The sequence below is a fragment of the Tiliqua scincoides genome, chromosome 8 (assembly GCF_035046505.1).
Source record: "Tiliqua scincoides isolate rTilSci1 chromosome 8, rTilSci1.hap2, whole genome shotgun sequence".
In the NCBI taxonomy this organism is placed as follows: Eukaryota; Metazoa; Chordata; class Lepidosauria; order Squamata; family Scincidae; genus Tiliqua; species Tiliqua scincoides.
Genome location: NC_089828.1, coordinates 43,027,938 through 43,055,321, shown reverse-complemented (window position 1 = coordinate 43,055,321; position 27,384 = coordinate 43,027,938). Strand labels below are relative to the sequence as shown.

The 27,384-nt window shown below is 46.5% G+C and overlaps 1 protein-coding gene across 1 annotated transcript in view; it reads left to right on the top strand.

Annotated features, from left to right (window-relative positions):
• Positions 1-27,384, top strand: part of SLC5A5 (solute carrier family 5 member 5) — a 37,875-nt gene that overhangs the window by 9,617 nt on the left and 874 nt on the right. The window contains exons 2-14 of the mRNA XM_066635700.1: positions 4,686-4,751; positions 5,631-5,682; positions 7,040-7,107; positions 7,796-7,950; positions 9,498-9,638; positions 17,419-17,548; positions 18,756-18,844; positions 21,571-21,683; positions 22,249-22,319; positions 25,028-25,114; positions 25,658-25,863; positions 26,463-26,566; positions 27,295-27,384. The exon at positions 27,295-27,384 is cut by the window's right edge and continues 14 nt beyond it. Coding sequence (XP_066491797.1) covers positions 4,686-4,751; positions 5,631-5,682; positions 7,040-7,107; positions 7,796-7,950; positions 9,498-9,638; positions 17,419-17,548; positions 18,756-18,844; positions 21,571-21,683; positions 22,249-22,319; positions 25,028-25,114; positions 25,658-25,863; positions 26,463-26,566; positions 27,295-27,384 — 1,372 coding nt within the window. The remainder of the gene's footprint in view (positions 1-4,685; positions 4,752-5,630; positions 5,683-7,039; positions 7,108-7,795; positions 7,951-9,497; positions 9,639-17,418; positions 17,549-18,755; positions 18,845-21,570; positions 21,684-22,248; positions 22,320-25,027; positions 25,115-25,657; positions 25,864-26,462; positions 26,567-27,294) is intronic.

Sequence of the window (27,384 nt, the reverse complement as noted above, 5' to 3'; positions counted from 1 at the left end):
GATTTCTTTGCATGGCTGCTGCTGTGTGCGCTGCTTTATTGGTTTAAGGTTTTCTGAGAGTGGTTTGCTGCCTTGGGAGTCCCTTTTCAAAGAAATAACCAAATCCCTCCAGTCCTTCAAAGGTTCAGAGTTGGCAAGCTGCCTCCAAACTTACAGGAAATTGCAGGACCCTTGTGGCTTTTGTTTGCTTGCTTGCTGAAGTGAGGATCTTGAAGTGCTGTGGAGTGGTTCTCAGGATGCCCAGTGCCAAATGGATGGGTAGCAGCAGTAGCAGGGCTTGTGGTGTATGATGCAGGAGGAACCATCTCAGAAGGGCTTGAGGAAACTAGCTGTGGAACGCTGTGGCATGGTGTGATGTGAACATGAAGAACAGGCTGCACAAGTAATGGAGGTTCAGAATCCTTGTTCCATTACAGGTCCCTTAAGGACTTTCTGCATGACCAGTCAGACAGCCCAGTGGCCTCCTCTCTGTGACATTCCCACAAGTCCCCTTTTTCTAACAGCTAATGTTATGATTGACTGACCTTTGTGGCAAAGAGAACTTGGGCAGTGCAAGGACCCTGGGTTGAGGCAATGTATGCAACCCACTATGGTTTCCCAGACAATGTGTTCTGGGTGGTGCAGGTTTTTTCTGACCATAGCAGCATCCCCAAGTACTCTGCTTTATTCTTCCCCACTGGGTTGAATGGTGCCCATTAACTTATTTAGGATAAAGTAATGGGAAGTGCAGTTAGGGCAGTGTTATTCAAACTGTGCGGTGTGGCTCTTTAGGGAGGCGCCAGGAACTCAAAAGGGAGGCGCGGGGTGTCCTCTCGCAGCGATACAGTCACACCCCTGAGCAGAACACGAGCCAGTCTTCTGCCGGTTGTCTGCGCTTTTTTTTAAGAAAACGGGAGTTGCTCAGCTGTGAAGAAGAAAGTGGCTGCTGCCGCCCTGCCCTCTTCTGAGCATGCTCAGCTTGCAGTCCTTAACCCTCGCTGATCCTTGTCTGGTTGGTTCCTAGTTCCCAGCCTGGGATCGCTTCTCATCAAAGTGAAATCTCTCTTTTCGACCCCCTCCCTCTTCCACTCCCCCTTTTCGATCTCCAAACCTTCCCGCTTTCCTCCCCCTGCCCAAATAAAACACTTCCTATTTTACCAGTCACCAGGGGTCTTAAAGTTGTTTCCATGCAGTTGGCAAAGGGGGGGGGGGAGAGAGAGAGAGAGAAACACACACTTTACTTGGCCAGGAGCAGAAAAAGGGTACTGTTTTTAAAGTGATTTATTAATCTTGTTTTGACTGAAGAGGTAAGGCTGCATTTTTAAAGTGATGAATCTTGCTATTTGAAGGGAATACTTATCAGCCATTGATGAAGTGATTGCCAGCCCAATCCTATCCACACTTTCCTGGGAGTAAGCCCCATTGACTCTAATGGGACTTACTTCTGAGTAGGCATGCGTAGGATTGGGCTGTGCATCTCCTAGTATAGGAGACAAATCAGCTTCATAACCAAACCTTTATCAGCTCTGATATATTTTCATGGTCTATTTTTGTTTTCCCCACCAGCTGCTGGAAAAATTTAATTTCATTAAATTAATAAAGGGTTCAATCCTATCCAAAGAGAATGGGAGAAATGATTAGTTGGACTGGGGTCCACAGGGGTGTGTGCGTGTGTGTAATGTTGATCAACAATTCTATTGGTATGCTTACAAAGTTTAAAAAAATGAGTCCCCCTGGACCAAACAAGATCTACCTACTCCAGCATCCTGTCTCCAACAGCATCCTGTCTCCAACTGTCTCTCAGCAGCTGATCATTTATAAAGCATGTATATTGCTGTGTATTAATAATATATTTTTAAGATCTGCATTTAAGTAATGATATGATTAATATAATTAATATTAATATAGTTAATATACATTTAATATTTAATATTATATTATAATAAATATCATATGATAATATTATATTTAATATATTTAATATAAATATTTCTGGCCACTTCCTGTTTAATGATGTCACTTCCAGCCCTCAGGAACATGATGGGGAGTCATGGCCAACAGCCACGGGGGTCAAGGGAGCCACTGGCCGGAAAAGTTTGAGTACCACTGAGTTAGGGTATCATTGGTGCATGTGAAAACTGCAACCTACCCCTGGCGAGACCCCATTAGTGTATATTCATGGAGGAGAGCTCTCCCAAAGGCTACCAGCCATGACAGCTAAACAGAGCCTACATATTCAGGTGCAGTCTACCTATAAATACCAGGGGTGGCAAACAGTGATGTATTGCCTACATCAGTGATTCCCAAACTTTTTAGCATTGGGACCCACCGAAAAAGAAGTTTGACTTTACCAGCCACTCAAGCCTCTGTGGCTATAATGGTGACTGGGGAGTAGTGCTTCCCCCAAGTAGCGGCTTGTTTAACCCTTGATACACATAGCCTAATCTACCCTGTGAGTTTTGCAAACTGTCAAAAATTGGGTCATGACCCACTGGTGGGCCAGGGGCCCACAGTTTGGGAACCACTGGCCTACATGCCTTGCTTATGAGCTTCCCATTGAGGTATCCGGACCTGAGCAGACTAGGAGAGACCTCTCTGTTCCTGAGACCATGAGAGCTGCCACAGGCCAAAGTTGACCATTTTAGACTGGGTGGACAGTTTTAGACTGGCTAAGCCTGAGTAGCCTAACTTAGTCAGGTCATACAAAGGACCCATAGCTCACCTTGAGTTCTCCAATTATTTGGAGGGAAAGGCTGAATACAAATCACTTAAATAAATAAATAATGCATTTGATATGCATGCAAAAAGTCTCTCATTCAGTCAACTTACTGTAAAGTTTTTGTTTTTTTTAAAGCTTGATTACTAGGGCACTTTATGAAGTGCAGCTCGCGGCGACAGAAATCTCGTCACCCTCATAAAATTACAATTGCTTCCGTTGGGGAAGTAGCACAAATCAGTTTTGGTTTGTCATGTCTTTGCATGTTACGCAACATTTTCAGGTCATTCAGAACATTTCCCATTCATGACACTGTAATGATCCTTAGCACCGCCTTGTAAGGAAGTACAGTCTGACTATTGCAAAGTGGGATGTGAGATTGAGAGAATGATCCTCGCCTAAGGCCGCCTAAGTATTTCATGGCGCATGCAAGTTTTGAACAGGGGATTTCTTCCCGGCTCACAGCTTTAGCCACAGCACAGACTAATGCAGGTATGGCCAAACTGCGACTCATGACCCACATGTGGCTCTTTGACATACAATGTGAAGCTCTGAGGAATATGCAGCAGTGGCCCAGCAGCATGCAACAGCAGTCCTGCTTTCACACCGCCAAAAAACACTCTGCATTTTTGGAATGCAGGTTCCGGCAGCACAGGGCAACCATAGTATTTGCCCTTAGAGTTTGTGCATGGGTGTAAATGCACAGGTACCTGACTAGCTACATCCACTCCCCTAGTCTTCTAGAATCCCTGGAAAGGGGACTGAGCCCAGAATTAAAATGTATGATCGTGCATGAGCAGAGTATCCACAAAGTATCCTTTAAAAAGTCAGAACAGGGATACTGATTTACCAGTTGGATCAGTCATTGCTTTGCACAAAGGTCCTGAGATCTCCTCATTTATTCCATGGTGTGTACATGCACAGATGCCACTTGCATTTGTGCTTGTTCCGAGAACCTGAGCAAGCAGCAGCAGTGCCGATGAAGTTTGGAGCAAAGGTCTTTTCTCTGCTCTTCTTGATCTTCCCAGAATCAACAACAGTCTACAAGGAAGGTTAGGATTGGGGAGTGTGTGTGGTGTGTTTAATTGTGTGTGCATTTGGGAACTGAGTTGGTCTACAGAGATAGTAGGTGCAAAGTTCACATAGTAATTTGGCAAGAAAACAGGAAATGTTGGGCCAGAAGGTTAAAAAAAAAAAAAAGGCAGCAGAGATGTCTTTGATCCCAGAGTGATCGAGTAGATAATGCACTGGAGTTTGGAAGCATTAGATCTTAGGATCAAACTAGACATTATGTAGAATGGTGGTTTTTGTAAAAAAAAAAAAAAAAAAATAGTGCCTGGGGGAGAGCTATCTAGTAGTTTGTCTTTTCACTGAAACCCTAGCTCAGCTGCAGACTCTCTGGCTGACTTTGGACAAGCTTCAACTCTTCATTTGTAAAAGTACAGTATCTGTGGGGGTTCCGTTCCTGAATTCAGCAGATAGCTGAATCCACAGATATGGGGGAACACCCCAGAGGGCTTCCCTGGCCTGCATTATGCCTTTTAAAGGCATAAAAAAACCCTTCTGGTTTATCGGAAAATGTAGAAGTAGAGACATTTTCTTCACTCTAAAAGTCATTCTGAGATTCACAGAGGTTCGTGGACAGACACATGCAGCCTCTGTGGGGCTACAGAGGGTGTGGGGAATGCGTGGAGACCCCACTCAAACCACGGATAGGTGATCCGTGGATTTGCCCCCCCCCCCATAGAATATTGGTGCCTTTCAGCTTGTCAGCTTCTGAACTGGTCCCTATAATGATTCCAATAACAGCTTCTTGACTTAGGGGATTAAAAAAATGCTCCATTCATTCACCCTCCAATATGCCATCTTGATGTGTCCATCTTCTGTAAAAGTTGTGGGGAGGGTTTCTGGGCAGCAAAAAAACCTTTGAAAAGATTCCATGAATGACCCTGTCTATAGCAAGCTCTTTCCCCCATTTTTGTCTTGGCAGTATCTGGAAATGAGATTCTCCAAGAAAGTTCGTCTGTGTGGGACAATCCAGTACATCATTGCCACGGTATGTCATTTGTGGTGCAATTTTCATGTAACAAGCAGGACGCCTTGGAGTATAATAATGTTAGACCTAAATGCAGATTTTGAAAGTAAAAAACAATCAGGTACGTAAGAAGCCTAAGAAACTAAAAATAATTAAAATTAAAATGTATTAATTTATGGAATTCACTGCTCCAGGATGTGGTCATGACTGCTAGCTCAGAGGGCTGTCAAAAGGGATTTGACAAATTCATGGGGGTGTGGAGTGGTAGATCGACAGCTATTGCCAATGACAGCTAAGGACCAGGCTAGGCATGCATGCTTCAAAATGATGCATATGATGAGAAGTAGTTCAGACATCCCAGGCCTGACTGGGTTCATACAAACAGACCTGCACATGCAAGTTTTTAACAAATGAGAGGTGCTGGCAGTCAGAATGATGTCTCCCTAAGCCAGTGGTGTAGCTACAGGGAGTGCAAAGCACTAAGGTTTCAGGGAGTTTCACCGTGCCGTGCAAGCAGCCCCTCTCCCTCTCCTTCGGAACCATTCCAGGCAGAATGGACTGCCGGGAATGGCTCTGAAGGGGAGTGAGAGGGGCCTCTTGTATGGCACAGTGAGGCTCTCTACAAACCTTAGTGCTCTGAACCCCCTCTAGCTATGCCACTGTCCTAAGCATGCGTTCACACGCACATCTAGTATGGCCCGAAGTGAAAACTCCACGTTCAGAGTGATGTAGGTCTGAATATCAGTTGCTGGGGAACAAGCAATGGAGAAAATCTTTTCTGCTCTGCTTGTGGGTTCCGAGAGGCATTCGGATGGACACTGTGGGAAACAGGATGTGGGACGAGGTAAGCCTAGGAACGCTGCCCTTACATTCTGATATTTCTCCTTTGTTTCTTTGCAGATGCTCTATACTGGAATTGTCATCTATGCTCCAGCTCTGATCCTCAACCAAGGTACTTTCTATGTGTTGCTATGCAGCCTGATCCCATGCTCAGGGAGCTCAATTCTAACTGTCATTTGAATGACTTGAGAGTTGCAATTGTGCCATAAAGCACATTTGTGCTGACTCGAGAGCCAACTGGGCCGGTGCAGAGGCCTGCACCAGCTCACCCAGGCCGGAACCCGATCATGCGCCAGCCAGAACAGGTAGTTTTGCACCAGGTGGTGCAGGGGGTGGGAGACGGTGATGGGAGGGTGTTCTGGAGGCAAGGAGGAGGTGTTTCTGGGCAGGGGAGGGAAGAATGAGGGGAAGATTAGACCTGGGAGGGGGGGTGGGATCGGCAGTGGGAGTGCATACCATATCCTAACCCCCACTCCTGGGCCCTGGAGCCCTAAGTGGACTGCTTGGATTTTCACGAGCTAAATAGCTGATGCAGCCCCAAGCAGCCCCATAGGGAGGCTGAGGTGTTACATGGGGTAAGGGGAAAAATATCCCCTTACCCTAAAGTAACTTCTAACCTGCCCCTAACCTGTATAGGATATAGCACAGGCCACTGTGGCCCGGCTGTACTGATGCAGGTTAGGATGGTGCTCTGAGTTAGTTCCATCAAGTTAAACGACTTTTTCTCCATCTTAGTACATCTGCTTAGCATTGCAGCTTTAAGGCTGCAGTCCTATCCACACTTACCTGGGAGTAAGACCCATTGACTATAATGAGACTTTCTTCTGAGTAATAGAATTGGGCTCTAAGTTTGCTTTAGACCTGCAGTTCCCAATCTTCTCTGCGCCATGACCCACCTCATCCTCCATGGTGGGTTGCGATGCAGGAATGACTTACCGGGAGGGTGGGGAGGCTTTTCTGGGTCGCGCTGGGCTGGAGACCCACTCTACTAGCCTCTGTAGACCTCAGAATGGCCTGCAGAAGCCTTGGAAAGCCGCTTCCAGTTTTTGGAAGCAAACTGGAAGTGACTTTCCAAGGCTTCCGCGGACCATTCTGAGGCTTAGAGAGGTTAGTAGAGTGGGTTACCAGCCTGGTGTGATCCAGAAGAACCTCCTCACCCTCCCAGTGATTAATTCGGCTTCTGAAATGGCTCCAATTTTAGCCAAACTGGAGCAAGGGCAGGTAGGAGGGCCCAGGTTGCAACCCACTGCACATGGGCCCACGACCCATTTTTCTAGTGTGAAGCTACAGTTCTGTGAGAGACTAAATTTCTATGAGTTGGACTGTTCTTTTAGGCACGGGAGCAGAGCCCATAGAAAGGTGGCAAGTGGACCTAAAGAAATGCAATTTACTTAGTCAATAAAATGATGCTTGTAGTTATAGTTGATATAGATAACATCCTGAGTCTCACTGCCTTCTTATTCCCTTAGTGACTGGGTTGGATATCTGGGCTTCTCTTCTTTCTACGGGAGCCATCTGTACATTTTACACCACCATCGTGAGTATCCTCAGTGTTCCTTGAGATTCCCTCCCCATCCAGATGTTAGAGGGGGTGACCTCCAACATATCCCTGACTCCTTTCGTGACACCTGGAACGCCCAAAGCATGTTCCTCTTGTCGTTCGGTGTACGAACAGCTAAGTTACAAAGTCAGACCATTGATCCTTTTAGTCCAAGAGTCTCTCAACTATGGCCTGCGAGCCAGATCTGGTCTGTGGTGGTGGTTTATCTGGTTCATGGCCTGTAGCTGATTTGTCCTCTTTTATTGGGATTCTCTATCCCATCCCCATGCCTTGAAGTGAGCAGAGAAGACACAGCCTTGCCTTCCTGACGTGCCACAGGCAAATGAGCCTCAAGGCTCAGATCAGTTCAGAGACTTTGCAAGTGGCTCCACAATTCAGAAAATTGGCACCCCCACTTCCATAGCTATGGGGACGTCAAACAACAACAAGGGGGTAAGAGAGGGAAGGGAGCATGTGTAGAATGCAACTGGAAATTTAAAACCTCGCCCGCTGATGGGAGGAGGTTACTGTACTCAGTAATTTTCAGAGACTTCTCAGCTTGCCTCCTGACAGTGATTTGCCATTTGGAATGTAGAGACAGGTATAATGCTAGGCGTTTAGGGAATTTCCATGTTTGCTCGCGCAATGGCTGGTTGCATTGCTAAGTCTCCCCTCTGTCTTTCAGGGTGGAATGAAAGCCGTCATCTGGACGGATGTCTTCCAGGTCTTCGTTATGCTCTCAGGCTTTGTGGCCATCTTGATCCAGGGGACGCTGATGGTGGGGGGGCCTAGCCAAGTCCTATCCATTGCATACAACAACTCCAGGATCAACTTTGTGGAGTATGTTCCTGCTTCTTCTTCTTCTTTCAGAACATATGCTGAGCCAGTTTTCTTGTGAGGTGGTGTTTTCATTGTAGAAGTTGCCATTTCCAAGTGTGTGAAAAATGCTCACCTTCCATCTTTGAGCATTTTATTTTACATGTATTTTCAGCCATTTTAGCCCCTGATCTGGGGTGGAAGAGAGAGGGGAAGGAGAGTACTACTATTGAAAGTAGTGCAATGCAATGGGAACAACCTGTGCACTCCAGGATTTATTTCCCCAGCATTGTATTGCACTGGACCCCCACGTAAATTATTGTTTATTTGTTCAGTCATTTGAATAAACATTCAAAGGGAACATTCATTCCCTTACCCAAGGGCAAGCCTCCATAGCACTGACCTGTGCTAATAAATTGGCTACCAGGTCCATGTCCACTGCAGGTCCATGCCTATACCCCCTTCCCAGACCTGATCCACGCTGTCCTCATTACACCCTCCCCCACCCTATCCTGCCACCCCCACCAGCCTACCTCAGCAGGTGGCTGGCAATCCCCTGGCATGTACAGGAAGGCTCTTGTCTTTGCTGTGCAACTCTTGCAGCACATGTTGCTGGAGCATCTTTTTATGACTGCCATAAGGCAGGTACCACCAGCCAAATCTACGTCCTACATGTGGCTGGCCCAGATAGGATTCAGTCATAGTATATATTCCTGTATCTTTAAGGCAAACTCCCAGAGGAGCTCAGAAACTTGAGTTGCATGGCTAGCTCAGTGCCTCCTGAGCCCCAGTTGGAACTTTCTGTTTATGTTAGTTGCCAGCTCCTGTGTTTCAGTTAATAAATACAGTTGTTGCATAGCCATCTTGTATAGGGCAGGAGGAGGTGTGTTCTGGAGGTTAAGCTGCTGCCTTGCCTGAAGAAGCTAAGCAGGAGTAACCCTGGCTGTGATTTGGAGGAGAGATGCATCTGATAAGCCATAGCAAGCGTATGGAACCACAAGGAGTCACTGTCGCTGCTGATCACCAGGCCGTGAGAGGGCAAAGGAGTTGCGAGGTGGAGGAGTGCGGAGGTCAGCTGCCCAGCATAAATAATACCTGGCTGATTCGTGACTGCTGCTGCTGAAAGCTCGGATGGCATGTGTCAGCAAAAAGAGTGATGACCACACCGTGGGGGAAGACATCCAGAAACGAGGAGTTCCACAAGTTTCTCATAGAAAGTTTCTGATAGCCTGCCTATGTGAACCACCTTGGGTCAGTAAGTCACTCATAGTGAGAGTTAGTGAGACAGGTGGTATAGAAATACTATATAATAATCTTGTTTCACTGCTGCTTCCTGACCTAAAAGAATACTACAGGTCCCAGTCTTGAACTCTCAGGCTCCAGCCCACTCTGCAGGGTCTGAACCTCATGAGATCTGGCAACCTTAAAACTGGTAAGCAGCTATATGGTAGGGGTTCTCAGACTTTATTCTACGGTGTGTGTCCCAAATAATGTATAACAACGCATAACCCAGGTGTTTCGAATTTAGGGTCATCTGTTTCACTTTCCACATCTCTCCTTCCACTTCCCAGTTTCGACCTGGACCCTCGGAGCCGCTACACCTTTTGGACCTTCACTATTGGTGGCACTCTGGTGTGGCTTTCCATGTACGGTGTCAACCAGGCCCAAGTCCAGCGCTACGTGGCCTGCAAGACAGAGAATGAGGCAAAACTGTGAGTGGAATGGAACGAAGGGAAGAAGGGGGTGTTTTCTCAGTGTGGCGCTTTGATCTATCTGGTTTCAGGTTTCGCTTAGCAAATTCATCACCGGGCTCAATGAAAAAATGAAAGCAAGTGGGGGAAAAATTAGAAAGAATGAAAAATATATACTTGAACATAAGAGAGTGTCAGTCCTATCCATCTCTTTATTAATATACTCACACAATATAAAATCAAAAATGGCAGACCGTAGTGCAGTGGTGTAGCTAGAGGGGGGATATATAGCGCTACGTTTTGCAGGGAGCCTCATCACAGCATGCAAGTGGCGCTTCCCCCCTCCCTTTCGGAGCCATTCCAGGTGGTGGGAGCAGAACAGGGGTTCCGTCTGCAAAATTTAGTGTTTTGTACCCCTAGCTACAACTGCTACAGTACCTTGGATATAGTTGCTCTCAGACAGGTTAGACAATTTAGGAAAGTGTATCTGAAGGATTCTCGAACATAAGAACATAAGAACAGCCCCACTGGATCAGGCCATAGGCCCATCTAGTCCAGCTTCCTGTATCTCACAGCGGCCCACCAAATGCCCAGGGAGCACACCAGACAACAAGACCTGCAAGGCCTCCTGGGAATTGTAGTTAAGAACATAAGAACAGCCCCACTGGATCACGCCATAGGCCCATCTAGTCCAGCTTCCTGTATCTCACAGCGGCCCACCAAATGCCCCAGGGAGCACACCAGATAACAAGAGACCTCATCCTGGTGCCCTCCCTTGCATCTGGCCTTCTGACATAGCCCATTTCTAAAAGGACTCTGATAAGAATCCTCCTGTGGGTTATTATGTGCTATTGGGATCCTGCTCTGAGGGCTCTGACCTTCATGAGTGCCTGTCATGGACAGGGACTTTTCTGGGGTAGCACCCAGGTTCTGTAACACTCCCCCCCAGATACTTAATCTAGAGCAGGGGTGGCCAACCTTTCAACTTTAGGGCTCCTGGACCTTTAACAATTGTGCAGAGAAGGGAATTTCAGCAGGTCATCTATGAGATAACAAGCTGCAACTGCTGAAATTCCCTCTTCTGCACAATTATTAAAGGTCCAAGAGCCCTAAAGTTGAAAGGTAGGCCACCCTGTGTTACTACCATTTAGATGCCAACTCAAAACTTGCCCAAAGCATTTGGCAACTTTTAATTTTGATGCTCGGTTTATTAGTGGTTTATTGGAAGACTGGCGAACTGTCTAGGCTTAAAACGTATACATGAACAAAATTGACTGGTCCGTGCTGTGGTTTCATTTATCCTATTATCTCTTCTGAGCTGTGGGGGCCCCTTGTTTGAAAATTCAAAGATAGGAGCTTGGCCAGGAGAGCTGGAAAATGGGTTGGAAAGAGAGGACAAAGACGTGGCCCCAACCTCAGTCTCTGCCCAGGAGTGTGAAAGTTGTGAGGTTTTCCTTGAAGTCTTCCTAGAGCCCTGGAGCATATACAGTTTTCCTCATCCAACATGTGATGACTTGTCATCTGATATACTAGTTGGCGAAAATACAGGATAAAAATATTCTCAGCCTGGGGTATTCAGCTCTTGTCTCTGTCTCTTCTCCCTACTTATAAATGTATTTATTATTAGAATAAATTAACATAATTTAAACATTAAAACAGTACAATAAAATACAACAAAATCAATAATTATAGCAGCAGAACTCATAGAAAGGAACCATCACCTGATCCTTTGTCCTGGTTTAATCCTTGGCATGATCTCCAGTTTGGGCTGGGAAACACCCTTCTGACTCAATAGAAAGTAACTTCCTATGTAGTATCATGCAGGGCACAGTCCAGTTTGAACCTGCACCGATGCAGCTGGGCCAGTGCAGCCATGCTGCATTCTATACGTGAACAGAGCAGGCTGAAGGTCTTCGGAGGTAAGGGGACATTGATCCCTTTGCTGTGGGAAAAGCCCCAAACACAGCAACATACCTACTTAGACCTGCTCTTACTAATTTGCTGGTGCAAATCCGAGTGGAGCTGTTTTGGCAGATCTGGCCCAAGATGGTGGTAGGATATGATGTGTGCCAGTGCTGCCAATCCTGGCCCCCTTTCTGGGCCCAATCTGCACACCCCCTGCCCCATCTCCATCCTCACCCCTCCCTATCACACCCCCTCCCTGCCTTTCCCCAGCTCCTGCTCTGCTCAGACCTGCTCCTGCACGCATTCCTTTCCCCAGTGGCCTTCCCACCAGCACCCCATCTTCTGTGCTATCACAATGTGCTTTATGGCATGTTTGCAACATTGCACACCAACAAAGCAGTCGCTGCACCGGCCCAAGAAAACAATAAGATTGGGCTGTTAATTTCGCAAATATAGGGACATTTGTCCATGCTTTGAAAGGCCAACAGGGAGGAGCCATTCAAGATACCTCATGTGGAAGTGAATTGCACGGCTTTGGGGTTGCTGTGGAAAAGAATACACTGCCAGTGGCACTGTTATGAAGATGAGCAAGAACAGTAACCTCCCAGTCTGAGGCTCTGAGACAGGGAGGGTTATAAGTCAGCAGAACAGCCTCGGGTGACTTGACTGTGTACTGTGTACCAACATGATCAAGTTCCTGGAAGTGCTGGTTATCAATGGGGCTTTCTTATCAATTGTGTGAAGGGCTCTCTCTTGTTGTCCTTTTCTTCCAGTATCTGGACTGTGTCACTGGGCTGTGTGCCAATGATACAGCATGGTTTTGTGCTCTGTTCCCTCCGCCTGTATAAGTCTATAGACTAAAACTGTGTTCCTTGTTGAACTTGATAACCCTCGGGCTCCCTCCAGTGTTTTCCATGCATCCCCACCCAGAGTACCTACGAAGCTATCAGCAGCAGCCTGGGTTTGTCCACGGCTTCTATGCAGAGCTGATAAAATGTAATTTGGGGTGCCAAGCTGCGAGTTCTGAAGTTGGGATTGCAGGCAGGGATCGCAGGAACACAGAACTGATAGATCTGAAAGGATCTGTTGCAACAATCATGTCAAGTGGCCCTGTTGCTTTCTCCCCCACTGCCCCCCCATTTGCTAAATATAGTGTGGTGAGGACATGAACTGAGGGAGGTAGACTTTAAGAGCTTTAAGACTTTGACCCCACCCCAGTTCCAATCCCAGTTGTGGCCTCCCCCATACATTATTTTTAGTGACGAAAATGTCCATTGCCTTTCAACTGAAGTTTTTCTGTGTGCGTGTCAACATTAGTGCATGGCATGGGAGGGTGAGATCAGAACCATGGCGGGACAAAGTCCTAAAGTTCCCTTTTCTTCTGCTGCTGCCCTACAATTTTGCCCCCTTCCAGTGTAACATTTAACAACATGAAACAAAACACACAGTGCCACATTTCATATTTGCCCTAAGGCCATTTCACATGGCCCTAAGGTTGCACACTGACCTAGGAGGACATTCCAGTGAACTGAGGACATACTGTGAGTAAACATGCATAGGATTGCACTGCACTATAGTGTTCACAGGTCTCTCCTGCTGTGAGTAAGATAACAAAGCAGTTTGAAATCAACTTGTCAAGTGAATTGATGGCCATGCAAAGGAAGTGACTTTGCAGTCACATCTCAGCTTCTTGTGGTGGTCTGTGGCACCTGAACTGTGGCACCTTCTTTTGACTTGTCCTATCCAGCTCAGTATTATCTGCTCTGAATGACAACAGTTCTCCGGCACTGTGGAGTAGAGAAGTGTCTTTCCCAGCATTTGCTGCCAGATCTGTTTAATGGAGATGTCTAGCACTGAACCTCAGCCCATGCCATTGTTGGCTCAAGTATCACATAGCAGGCTTTAAAAGTCCATTGTGGATTTTAAGAGTCAGTCAGTGGAGAAAATAAAGGACTGGAGTTATATGATCCATGCAGTGGCTGCAGGTTTGAGTGTCTGCTGCTGAATTTTGAACCCACTGAAATTTCTGTCCATAGCAGTAATCTGATGTGAGTTGAATTGTATATATCTGGGAATGGGTTTTTTGTTCACATGTTGACCTCTTCTTGTACAGTGGGAAACCTTTCTGGGTGTTACCAGCGGGGATTTCCTTTCCCATCCTCATTCTGCTCTCTGGTAAAACTGACAGAGTGGGGAGATGCCTGGTCAATTTCATCCTTTGCCCTCACACTCTCCCCTAGTGAAACTGGGAACATTGATGAGGAAAGCTTTGTCAGTGTCATTGAAGCCTGACAAATTCCATTTGCCCATCCCTTTTCCCTGGAACCCTTGAGTCACCACCGCTGTTGCTCAGAACAGGAAAGTGGGTGCATAATAAACCTAGAATAATTCTGTAGCGTTTAAGACATACTTAAACTGATAATCATGCAAATATTGATACCTACCTTGGGCAAAAACTTATTTGCATTACAAGGAAGCTTTCTTGGCTTTCTTTTCTGCAAACATGATTTTGAAACATTCACACAAGTAGCATGTCAAGATCAAAGGCAGTTTAAGGCTGCAATCCTATGGACACTTACCTGGGGGTATATTTCCTGGAAATCTTACTTTCCTGGGAATTCTCATCAGCGACCCACAGTTTTAGAAACACTGGACTAGAGCAAAGCAAAGCTTACTAAGTGTTATCAGTTAGGCTTGCAGACCAACACAACAGCATGCTGGTGTTCAAAGCTAAGTCGGGGGGGGGGGGGGAGAACCAGATTACTTGCAAGATTATATAAACTAGGGTGTTTACTTTGACTATTTCTCAGGAAATCAGTGCTAATTAGCAAGAACTAGACTAATTGACAACAGAGTGATTGACAACAGAGTGATATGTTACTGTGAAAATAAAATATGCGTGGCTATTGCCCATCATTGCATGGCAAATTGCCATCGTTAAGAGGCATCTGATCAAACAGGTACAGCTTATAAAGATACAATCAAGAGATGACTAGGAACTTTGAGTTTCTGGAGAAGACACTACGTAATTGTATTTTTAGATTAGCTAGCTGTGATTGGGATCATTAGTTTTTAGTTCAACTTCTAAGGAAAAGCAGCCTGGGAGAAAAGCACAGCCTGGCAGTTCCCTAAAAATGGGGAGACACACAAAAGATGGCTGGCCAACTGGAAAGATGGTTGCCAGCTGTTACACATGGTCTCCACTTCTAGCTTCAGTAAGCCACCTGGTAACTCCATTTTGAACCAACTGAAGTTTCCAAGTGGTCTTCATAAGAAGCCCCATGTAAAGTGCATTGGGATAAGCTAATCTCAAGGTTACCAATACATTGTAGCTAGATCTGATTGATTCTGAAGATGGCTACTCATGATGGCCTTCTTTGTGGTTGCCCCATCCTGTGGAATTCCTTGCCCTCTGTGGTTCAGTGGGGGCCTTGCAATTGCTTTTCCAATGCCAGTTTTTTGACAGGCTTTCATGCCATTTTTGTGAATATTGGTTGGCCCACTCTTCTTGCTTTGTTCTTTGTCTCTGAACTTTGGTGCTGTTTTTCTGCCGATTTTTGTCAATTTTAGTTGAACATTGATTGCATTGTTTTTATGCTAAGCATTCCTGAATCAACAGAAGAGGTGCGAGATAAAAAATCTTTTAAGTTAGTAGATCCAGGAATGGGTGCAGCTGAAGCTGGGCAACGGCACCCCTGGTCATGACTGACACCTGATTATCCAGAAGTAGCACTTGGTCTGGGAACAGCCCACCACTGGGTCAACAGCCCTCTTGGCTGATAGTACCTCTGTAATGTTCAGATTTAATTTCAGTTTCTTTTTCCCCCACATCCAATCCATGACTGACTCCAAGCACTGATTCACAACATCCACTGCTCCCCAGCTGAAAATGGAAAAGTGTCAACCCCATATTGGTGACACCCATCTCCAAACAGTGGCAGATGTTAAAAAAGCATGGGGGACAAGGTAGAACTCTACAGGACCCCACAAGCCAAAGACCACAGGACTGAGCAGGAATTCCCCAGTACCATCTTCTGGAAGGAAGGAACTAATCTAACTAAGAGCAGGCTCCCTAAGTCCTATCACAACAAGGTTTTTCAGAATACTGTACCATGGTTGATGATATCAAAGACCACTGAGAAGTTCAGCACTCCCATATTCACTAGGGCAGTGCTCCCCAAATTCTACACCATGGTGCCTTAGGGCACCACAATGCACTCACAGGGGGCCATGGGATGCCCCCAATTGCCCCTCCTATCAGCTGTCTCAGGCATCACCATCTTGGATCTCCTGAGATTTGGGTTCCACCGTCTTGGATCTCATGATGTCTCATAAAATGTGGGTGCCACCATCTTGGCTGTCATGATATTTCATGAGATCCAAGATGGTAGTGCCCAGCTGAACGGGGAAGAAGAGGCTGTGGGGGCGTCATGACCCCAGTAAGTCTGGAAGCCACTGCTCAAGGAGACTGAATCCAGAAACCAGATTGAAATAGTAATAGAAAAGTAATCTATAAGAACATAAGAACAGCCCCACTGGATCAGGCCATAGGCCCATCTAGTCCAGCTTCCTGTATCTCACAGCGGCCCACCAAATGCCCAGGGAGCACACCAGACAACAAGACCTGCAAGGCCTCCTGGGAATTGTAGTTAAGAACATAAGAACAGCCCCACTGGATCAGGCCATAGGCCCATCTAGTCCAGCTTCCTGTATCTCACAGCGGCCCACCAAATTCCCAGGGAGCACACCAGACAAGACCTGCAAGGCCTCCTGGGAATTGTAGTTAAGAACATAAGAACAGCCCCGCTGGATCAGGCCATAGGCCCATCTAGTCCAGCTTCCTGTATCTCACAGCGGCCCACCAAATGCCCAGGGAGCACACCAGACAACAAGAAGACCTGCAAGGCCTCCTGGGAATTGTAGTTAAGAACATAAGAACAGCCCCACTGGATCAGGCCATAGGCCCATCTAGTCCAGCTTCCTGTATCTCACAGCGGCCCACCAAATGCCCAGGGAGCACACCAGACAACAAGAAGACCTGCAAGGCCTCCTGGGAATTGTAGTTAAGAACATAAGAACAGCCCCGCTGGATCAGGCCATAGGCCCATCTAGTCCAGCTTCCTGTATCTCACAGCGGCCCACCAAATGCCCCAGGGAGCACACCAGATAACAAGAGACCTGCGTCCTGGTGCCCTCCCTTGCAACTGACATAGCCCAATTCTAAAAGCAGGAGGCTGCACATGCACATCATGGCTTGTAACCAGTAATGGATTTTTCCTCCAGAAATTTGTCCAGACTCCCTTTCTGGAAATGCCTGAGGCTGAGTCACTACTACACACTTGAGAACCTTGCCCCCTAAAAGAAGATTTGAGACCAGTTGGAAATGATCTAATACAGTGGTATCCAGGGAGAGTTTTTGTTTTTTAAAACAGAGGCTGCACTTCTTCCATCTTAAGGTATGGTGGAACAGTACCTTCTGATAAAGAGGTGTTAACCTTCCTACCCATTTGACCAGGCCTCCTTTGACGGCTTGTATAAGCCAAGATAGGCAAAGGTTGAGCATGCATGTCAATGACCTCTTATTTAGCAGAATCCCATCCACATCTGGGATTTCAGACTGTACTGACTGAAAAGAATCCAGAAGAACTGGGCAGGTCAGTACTGAAGGAACATTCCTAGAGATGGTCAAAATGGTGTCCAAGTTGTGGCAGATGCAAGCAACTTTATCCACAAAGTGCTTAGCAAAGAAGCTGTTTTAGTGCTACATGTTTTAGTTGAACAGTCTGGAGGTCTTCTAAGTGTTCTTTTATGTTTAAAACATTTGATTTGTTTTCTCTTCATATCTTCTCATTCTCTGTGTTTTCTTGTCCTCTCCCGTCCCGGTTGCCCAACCTAGAGCTCTCCTTGTCAATCAGGTGGGCCTCTTCGTCATAGTCTCCAGTGCCATGGGCTGTGGTATTGTGATGTTTGCTCTCTACAAGGACTGTGACCCTCTCTTGGCCGGATACATCTCCGCACCTGATCAGGTACCTGCTGTAGTCAGCTTAGTGGTGGTGGTGGGGGGGGGGAGTGGAAAGGAAAGTGTTTAAACAAAGTTTCAAATTAAACCCAAGGAGGCTTCAGGCATAGAAGGGTTTGTGATAAGATCAGGTTAAAATGTTATAAGTTCTCTACATGTCTGCCTCAGATATGTACACAATCCTATGGACGGCCCTTTGCAACGCACTTTTAAGAGCAAAAAACAAGCCCTCTGGGATGTGGCCCTAGTCCCATCTAATCCAGCGTCTTTTCCCAGTGATCAGTGCTGGGTGTTCCACAAGCAGGAGAGCCCTCATCGGTACTTGGCTTTCGTAGCTAGAACCTGGAGATTTCATTTAGCTAGGATGGGTAATCGCTGCAAACAGACTTACCTTCCTGCCTAAATTATGCCTGATTCTATTTCAAAGCCATCTAAGTCAGTGACCACCACATTTTGCAGTAGTAAGCTTCCAATCCTATCCCCCACTGGTACTAGGGTATTTGCACCCTGGACAATTGCGTCCTGGTCAAATGCACCCTGGTCATTGGTGTCCCTGGACATTCACGTCTTGGGGTAGGTTTTTTTTGCTTCGGTTTTTGTTTTTGCATCTCAGTCATTTGCATCTCACTATAACTAGGCAACACACTATAACTGGGCAGCAAACCCCATGTTATATATCTTAAGCCTCTTATCCCAGCCCTAACCCTACCTTTGCATTTTAAAAATAAATAGTACGTCTAATCTAGATATACATATATTGGGACACAAATGTCTGGGACGCAAAAAGCACACACGCAATTGTCTGATACTGGGACGCATTTGAGCAGGGACATATTTGTCCTGGACGCAATGGTACTATCACTTTCCCTGCCACCAGTGTCAATGCAGCTATTTCAAAAAGGTGCACACTGTATGCTATGATGGGAGTGACCCAAAGCAAATGGGAGATAAGAAAAAATGTATTTTATTTGCCTCCTCGTATGCCCTCAGGCCGCCTTTGGGTCTCCTTGGACATATGCCATCTATTTTGGTGGTGTATGCCCAGGAGGGAAGGGGGTTTCCAAACCAGGGGATCAGATCAGGCATGTGCAATTGCTCTGGGATCCGCACTCTCCCTTCCCTTCACCCTATTCTTCTCCCAAAACCACCTACCAGCACCACCAACCATTGATCTTGACCTTCTCTGAAACTGTTTGGGTCTCACTGTTTTCCAGTACATGCCTTATTTGGTCTTGGATATCTTTGAGAAATACCCTGGAGTACCTGGCCTTTTCTTGGCCTGCGCGTACAGTGGAACTCTGAGGTAAGTCTTGAGGGTGGGGAACAAAAATCTTTCTCACTGCACCTCTCCAAAAATGAGTGCTCTGTTGTTTGATCTGGGAGCTGCCCCTGGAGTGGAGTGTGGTGGCTGGAGAAATTCACACGTAAGAATCCTTAGTCAGGGCCTTCTGTGCTTCCACTTCCAAAGCAGCTCCTACTGTGTGTATTCTGTATCTGCACCATTGCTGTACCTGCCGTAAAATCTGGGAAATCATCAGAGCTTGGAATTGTGAGTCCGTCCCACGGCGTTGCTGGAGTGTCCTGCCCTGGGGTGGTGACGCCCCTCACTTTGTGACACCTGTATTATCATTGCAATGCACTGACAGGCCAGGGTGCAGCCCCCTGGAAGTAGTTTGGCAGTGACTTGATGATGTTATTGCATCATCGTGTGCACCACCAAATGGTTTTCAAGGGGTTGCCATTTGTGGCTGTTCAGAGCCACTGATGGGTGGGAGGGCCCATCCGCCACCAAACATGGCACAGAGCTCCACTCACCGGGGGCTCAGATGGCACGTTCGTCACCTCCCGCCCCTGGGCATGGCACCTGGGGCAGTCCACCCCACCATCCCCCCTTAGCAACGATGTGCCCATGCCCAAAGAACATTGATGATGCTCACAGTTAATGAGAGCATTGCACACACCCCAATTGTCTCTGTTTTCAGGAGACAGTCCTTGCTTCTTGTTATCAATACCTAATAAATCATTGAACTTCTTTGTGGGAGAATTCAGAACTGACTTTTAAAAGAATTATTAGAACTATTGTCATATGAAGCTACTGAGTTAAACACTTGGTCCATTAAGCTCAGTATTGCCTGCACCAAGTGATAGCAGCTGTCCAGAGGTCCAATTTCTATAATACTTATACACCATTTATGGACCATAGGTGGTCCATGAGACCCTGAGAAGTGGTCTGTCTCAGGAGAAAAAAAAGATGATCACCTTTGATCACTTCCATTGTCTCACCAAGTAAGCACTCCCCCAGTGCTTACAGTGAGAAGTCAGCTGTGGCTCCCCCACAGCACTCCCCCAGTGAAGTGTCAGCTGTGGCTGTAGGTAGTCCATTCTCTGCCCTTTCTGATGGTCCAGCACTTGCTGAAGTGCCAGCTACAGGAGGGTTCATTCTCCAACCTTCTATGAAGGAGTGCTCATTCGGCAAGATGCTTCCCTATGGACCACCAGAAAGGTCAGAGAATGGATTCTCCACAGCTGGCATTTCCAGTGTCTCACAGAGCGCTCCCCCATCAATTGAAATTTTTTTGGTGTGGTGGGAATGAAGAAGGTTACATGTGGTCCACAACAATGCCAATGCTTGCCAATGTTGGGCTCCTAAAGTTGGGAACCAACGACGTACAGGGGTTGTTTTGCACAATAAATTTCTCAAAACATCCAGATCATGTACTACAGCTTCTGTCAGAAGTTTCTCATTCCATTATAATATATTAGGAAACCAGAACTTGGAATATTGATCCATTGTTCTTAGGTCCCCTTTCCAGTATTTTGAAATTGCAGGTATTTTATTCATCAGCATCACCTGCCAGCATTTCCTTGGCTAATTATATAAAGATGGGGATTAATCTAGTCTCCAGAGACTTCCTATAATGATTCTTTCTGCAACAATCAGATCCATTGTTCAAATATGCATATTCCCTCTTACTTACAGCTATATATATCCTAATAAAATAGACCTATGGTGTTCCTGGGATTGTGCATCCACTATATTATTGATAGCACCAATTACAAAGTAGACTGCTTTGGAACCTTGCCATTCCATGTATTCCTCATAGCTAATTGTCATTGATTGACCTCTCCTCCTCCATTAGTATATTCAATCAGCTTTGTCTTAAGAATATAAGAAGAACCCTGCTGGATCAAAGCACGGGTCCATCTAGTCCGGCAACTTGCTTCCAATATTGAACAGCCAGATTCTTCTAGAAAACTCAAAAGCAGAACCTGAAAGCCAACAACCCTCTGCCACTCTTGCTCCCAGTTAATTCATCCACATAGGATGGTCAACCCTAATGAGAAAGATTGTTTGGAAGATTGAACTTTACTTGTGCTTATTTTTGTTTTGTTTTTTAAAGGAAACTGATGTGATTAGTAACAGAAGCCAGTACAGGACAGGTTATGGCAGGGTAAATTTAATGCAATGCAGAGAAGAACTTTCAGCAATGTTTGATTGTGAAGGGTATGTCTGTGCGTGTTCTGGCCAGGGCCTCTGAGAGGAATTTTATCAGGGGGTACAAAGTTTCTTTTGGGTCCCTCCCTTCCCTTCTCCACTGGATCATAATTTCATATGATCATTGCATCGTAATTTATACGAATTATGATCTATAAAATTATGTAGGCTTACACAAAATGTGAACGCTGGTCTTCTCACAATACTAACAAACATTTTCTGAAAACCCAGGAAATTTCTGGCTCCCCTCCATTGGCTCCTGGGCCCCCTTTTTGACCCTGGGCCCAGATACTATTTACCCCTGCACCCCCCTCTCATGGACCCTGGTTCTGGCAGTGATCTTTGGTGTGCGGACAGGGATGCTATGAAGGACATCAGAGTTTCTCTATTTTCAACTGTAAAATGGGGGAAGGTATGAGACCTCATCGTTGTTGTTAATCTGAAAGAGGATATGCAGGACCTGAACAGAAAGGCCCAACAAGCGTCTTTTCTCTGCCCAGCACATTTTGAATGTCTGATCCTCTCCCCCGTAGCACGGCTTCTACCAGTATCAACGCTATGGCTGCAGTCACAGTGGAGGACCTCATCAAACCTAACATGCCCAACCTGACACCAAGAAAACTCGCCCTCATCTCCAAAGGGCTCTGTGAGTGGAGGCGGGGCATCCTTTCACGTTGGGAATGGAACTGGGTTCCAAGATTCCGGGGGGGGGGGGGTGTTTACAGACAGATAAGCTCATGCCTAGATTGTGTAGATGGCATACATCTTTTAAGACAAACCTAAGTGAGAAAGTATTACAGGGAACTGCAAGTGATAGATACATACATCAACAGAGAGAGCAATGGCCAGCGTCTCACCAAAAGAGACCAGTTTATCTTTTCCCCTCTTTTTTGCAAAAGTGCCTTTTATTCAGGGTAGTGTGGATACATCATAAATGGGGGTGGGGCATGTATCCACAAATCCCGTATCTGCAGTTTCACTTATCTGCAGATGTGTGTGGGGGGGGGGGATTAACTTGTTTTAGAAACTTACGCAGGTGAAAATATCTTGCTTCACAAGGTCGCTATAAGCTTACAAGTGACGTTCAGGTTGCTTCCCAGCAGCCTGGTCACTGGAAAGAAAAAGAAATAGAGTAAGGTTAACAGGAAGTGTCCTGAGAGTTTCATGAAGAAATCATTGTCCTTTTTTTTAAAAAAAAAAAATTCTTCTAGCACTGATCTACGGCACATCATGCATCACTGTGGCAGCATTGTCCTCGTTACTGGGAGGTGGCGTACTACAGGTAATGTTCCGTGCAAGGGGAACAGAAGCCCATGCTTGAACAAAGGCGGGGATCCCCACCTCCCTCATCAAACACTGTCTCTTGACCTGACTCAAACCTCTTTAGACTTCTTCTTTCCCAGTTTGTTCTCTCTTGCTTTTATAATGGCCTGATTGCATCAAATGATTGTTTAAAACATGATCCGTGCTTGCAGCTAAACTAAGAACTTTCCACCGTCCAAACCTCATTCAGTTTGCCTCGAGGCTTTTCTTTTATGTGAAAGGTAAAACTCTGTTAAGCTGATTGGGCTGGCATCTTTCTTCCCAGCTTCCATCCAGCCTCTTTCCCTATCAGACCCTTTTCTCCTCTTAGAGAATCCCAACCAGAAATATCCAGTTTAGAACTGGGGAAAAAGCAGGAGGTGGGGTTGACATCCAAAGATATCCAAAGATAAAAGATATCCAAGGGTGTGGTGGCCTGTTAAGAGGTCTTTGTGTCCCTTTTTATTCTGCTTCTTTGTCTTGAGCCCTGTGGTCTGTTCCCCTTGTGTGGGAACCTGACCCTCTATTTTGAACCAATATGGAGAAGACGGGCATCCAAGATGGGGCAAGTACAAATCTTGCAGATTTAAAAATAGTACATGTGTGTGCGCGTCTGCATATGAGAGAGAGAGAGAGAGAGAGAGAGAGAGAGAGAGAGAGAGAGAGAGATCCTCGATAGAAGTACATTTATTTTGTTTCAGATAAAATCCTGCCTGTGTGGTACTTGGATTTGGGCCCTGCTAACAAAACTGTGCATATGCCCTGCGCTTCCTGATGATTAAAGGCATAGAAAGAAAAACGCTTCTCTGCTATAACTGGTTGATCAACTGAAGCTGGTTATGAGATAGAAAGGAGATGTTCATGCACGATTCATTCTTGCCCATTCTATTTTGACAAAACGTGATCCATCCAACTTTAAATCACGTTAGGTAAACATTTCCCATCAAGCAAATCTGCACACAGAAGAATTGTATCACTTTCTGTTATATACCAAGTATTATGAGCAACTTGTAGTAACGCAGGGGGCAGATCTGAGAGCTCATTTCCCCGTCCAGGTTTTTGCTCTTGTTGCTTTACTCTTTTTGCTAAAAACTGTGCAGTCTTAACATTCCATGCAGGGAGACAACAGGGAAAAGGAGGGAATTGGAGGCTGGGGTAAACGGGGGAAGACTATGCAACTACTTTGGTGCAACAGGATAACCTTGTGCCTGCTACCTAAATTCAACATGGGGAGATAACAGAGAGAGATGGAAGCAGTGGATCAGGGCAAAGTTCTGCAGTTGGTTCAGCTGAAATATCTCCGCGTACATATTTCAGGAGTGGTTTAACAACCCAGCAGTGGCATAGCTAGCGGGAGGCGGGGGCGGCCCACCCCGGGTACCACCCTTGGGGGGGTGTAACACCACAAATGCCCCAACATTGCTAACATCACGAAGGTTTGGAGTAACCCCATCATGCTATATACCGTTGGATGCGGAATTTCCAATGGAATGCAATGCAAAAAACCGGATTGAAATATCTCCTTTCCACCAAACGTTATGGCTAAAAAACTGGAAACAAAAAAATGCATTGAACCCTATGAAAAATGAAACTGAGCCATATCGTGTGTTTACTTGCGAGTAGACAAACTTGCCATAGTTTATCAGAAAGGGCAGGCTGAGAGGAATCCAGTGACACCAGAATGGTTCCTATCCAATGAAAGTAGCCCCCAAAAAACACCCAAGAAGGTAGTCCCTCCCTCCAAGCAGAAGAATGTATCGAGCCTTATGGAAAGCGAAAGTAAGTTAACTCGCGAGTAAGCAAACGTGCCTTGGCTCCTGCTCAAGTCAGGCAAAGAGGAATGCAAGGCTAGCAGCATGGTCCCCATCTAATGAAAGCGGAGCTCAACAAATGCTCCAGAAGGCAGCCCCCCTCCCCCAAAGAATAAACCAGAGGCTTGAGCTGGTAAGGTGGGCACTGGGGAGGGCTGAAAATCTCACTGATTTATTTGTGTGTGTGTGTGTGTGGGGGGGGGGGTTATTGCAGGCAGCAACCCCACCCCCCAAAAGAATAAAACATTGGCTTGAACTGGTAAGGTGGGCACTGGGGAGGGCTGAAAATCTCACTGCTTCATCTGTGTGTGTGGGGGGGGAGGGGGTGTTATTGCAGGCAGGCTACAGAGAAAATTCGCTTGGTGAAACAGGGCTGGCTTCCCCTTATTTATCTGCTTTTCTTTAACTTAGGGCCCAATCCCATCCAATTTTCCAGCACCGGTGCAGCCGCAATGCAGACCCCAGGTAAGGGAACAAATGTTCCCATACCTTAAGGAGGTCTCTGTGACTGCCTTCCCACCACAGGATGCAGTACACACCTCACTGACATGGCTGCACCAGTACTGGAATATTGGATAGGATTTGGCCCTTATTTGGAACAGATACACAGCCCAATCCTATGCATGTCTACTCAGAAGTAAGTCCCATTTGAGTCAATAGGGCTTACTCCCAGGAAAGTGTGATAGGATTGGGCTGTAAGGCTGCAATCCTAACCACACCTTGCTGAGAGTAAGCCCCACTGAACAAAATAGGGCTTACTTCTGAGCAGACCTGGTTAGGATTGTGCCCTAGTGTAATTAAAGTAATGTACATATTACCTTCTGTACATAATATCCATTTTACTTTCTTTTCCTTGTCCATTTCTGTTTCTTCCCAGGGTTCCTTCACTGTCATGGGGGTTATCAGTGGTCCCCTTCTGGGCGCGTTCATTTTGGGAATGTTCATACCGGCTTGCAACACTTTGGTAAGTCCCAACGAGTGCGGGCAACTGGTCCTGTAATCTGTCTGAAAAATGGGCAAATGTATTAAAAGGTACCTGGATGTTGCACCGCTGGGGTAAACACCCAGTGCTCCCAGTAAGATTAGAGCCATGTGGTTAAAGGTGGTCCTTAGAACTGAGGTTGGGGGAGAAGGTGAGGCCTGGATATTAAAAGTAGGCCCTGCAATTGGAGGTTGGGGCTGGAAGTGGAGTGAACTTGAAGAGAAAGGTGGGCCCTGGGTGGGATTGGAGGCTAGAGTCTTGGAACTGGATACTGTTGCTAAAAGTGCCTGGTAGAACCTCCAGTCTTGGCTGCCTTTTGTCTTTATGGTGTCATGTGTAGAGATGAGTGTAGGAGGAAGGGTTTCAGGACAGAAGGAAAGAGACTCAGAGAGCTGATCAAAGATATTAACAGGTCTATTGTGACCTGTGAGCTGTTTCATAGAAGGGTCACTTTAAAGGCACGCCTCTCCTCATTGGAAATGGTGAATCCATCCTCTCCATGAACCATCTCTTCTTGACTTTCAGGGTGTTTTCTGTGGCCTTGGGTTTGGTTTTGCCCTCTCGTTCTGGGTAGCTGTGGGGGCGACTATCTACCCACCTAGTGCCGAGACCATGGGCGTGCTCCCATCCTACGGAAATTTCTGCCCACTCTACAATGCCTCGGAAGGAGTGAATGGCACCATTGTGTTTGGGCCGCTGCCCCAGCTGAACATCTCAGAACCCTTGGAGAGGTAAGATGGAGGAAAAAGATGGCGGTGACCAGGAATAGCTGTTTGGACATTAAGGGAGGTGAGGGGCAGCACATGCCATTTTGCCTCTGTGTCCAAATCCTAACACCTGCTGGTAGAAGACTTACTTACTGTGTTCTGCAAGGATGTCTTCGAGTATTTGAAATGTGCTTTATAAAATATTGAGAGCAAATTGGAAGAGAATTGGAGCCCTCAGTGAAGCCACAGGCTGGAGAGGGCAGCAGACAGACTGTATGTAATATAGTGGACCCTCCTTATCCGTGGGTTCAGCATCCACAGATTTCAGTACCTATGGGTGCTGAGCCTACAGCTGGAGGATCTCACAGGACCTCCTGGACACAACTGGAAGTGCCTTCTAGTTGCATCCTGGAGGTCCTGTGAGGCCCGCCTTGCAGATTTGATTATCCATGAAAATCAGTATCCGCAGGGGGTCCCGGAACAGACCCCCCACAGATACAGAAGATCCACTTTACAGTATTATATCATGTGGTTTTTGATGAGATCAAAAGATGATCTCATCTGACCACTGGAGTTTTGTCAAGTTGCTTCCTATGAGTCTTATAAAGCCATTTCCTTTGCAGGCTGGAAATTTTGGATGACTTCTATGCCATGTCTTACCTCTACTACGGTGCCTTGGGGACACTGAGCACAGTTATCGTTGGGGTCCTGGCAAGCTACCTGAAAGGTAATCAGTGTTGCAGAGCTGTTAGGCAATTGTCAGTCTGGTTTGAATGTTGAAGTTAACTAGTCTCACCAGTCAGTCTCCAAAAAACATGTTAGTACGGAACTGGGCAGTCTAATCCTATTCAGTTCCGGTGCAGTGGGGTTGCATGGCCTACACTGTATCAAGCACTGAAATTGGGCGGGCTGGAGATCTCCTTGGGGTAAGAGATCATTTGTTCCCATACCCTGTGTCAAGTCCCAACCTGTCCCATGGGGCTACTCCAATCTGTGCAAGAAAAATTGCTGGCTCAAGTCTAAGTAGCCCCGTGTAGGCCCAGGGTGGAGGTTAGGATACAGCGGAGGCCTACTCTGCCATCATCATCCTCTTCCTGGGCCTGAACCTCCCCCTCCCTGCCCCAATCCCCCCTCCTCACCACTGTTCTGCTATCTCTCTCCCCTCTCCCCACCCCTCTGCCTCCCTGTACAGCAACCACCTGCTCTGGCAGCTATCAGGCTGTATATAGCACTGGTGGGGTGGTGTAAGCCTGTGAGTTGCCTACTCACAAGCCACCGCACCGGTGCTAGCAAAAGTTAGGATCTTGAGCATTGGTTTGGCCACCCCTGGCCTATAGGAAATTGCAGCTGACCTCAAAAGAGCAACCGACATAGTTAGAGATGCACAGCCCAACATTTGGGAAGCTGATGATTTGGTATGGACTCACTCCCTCACCATCTTAGGGTTTATTTCAGGTCCTGCCAAAAGGAGTGGAAAGTATCCAGGTGTGCTGTGGTGGGATGTCATGAAGCAGACCTCCTTGGTCTCTCCAGAAGATGCAAAGA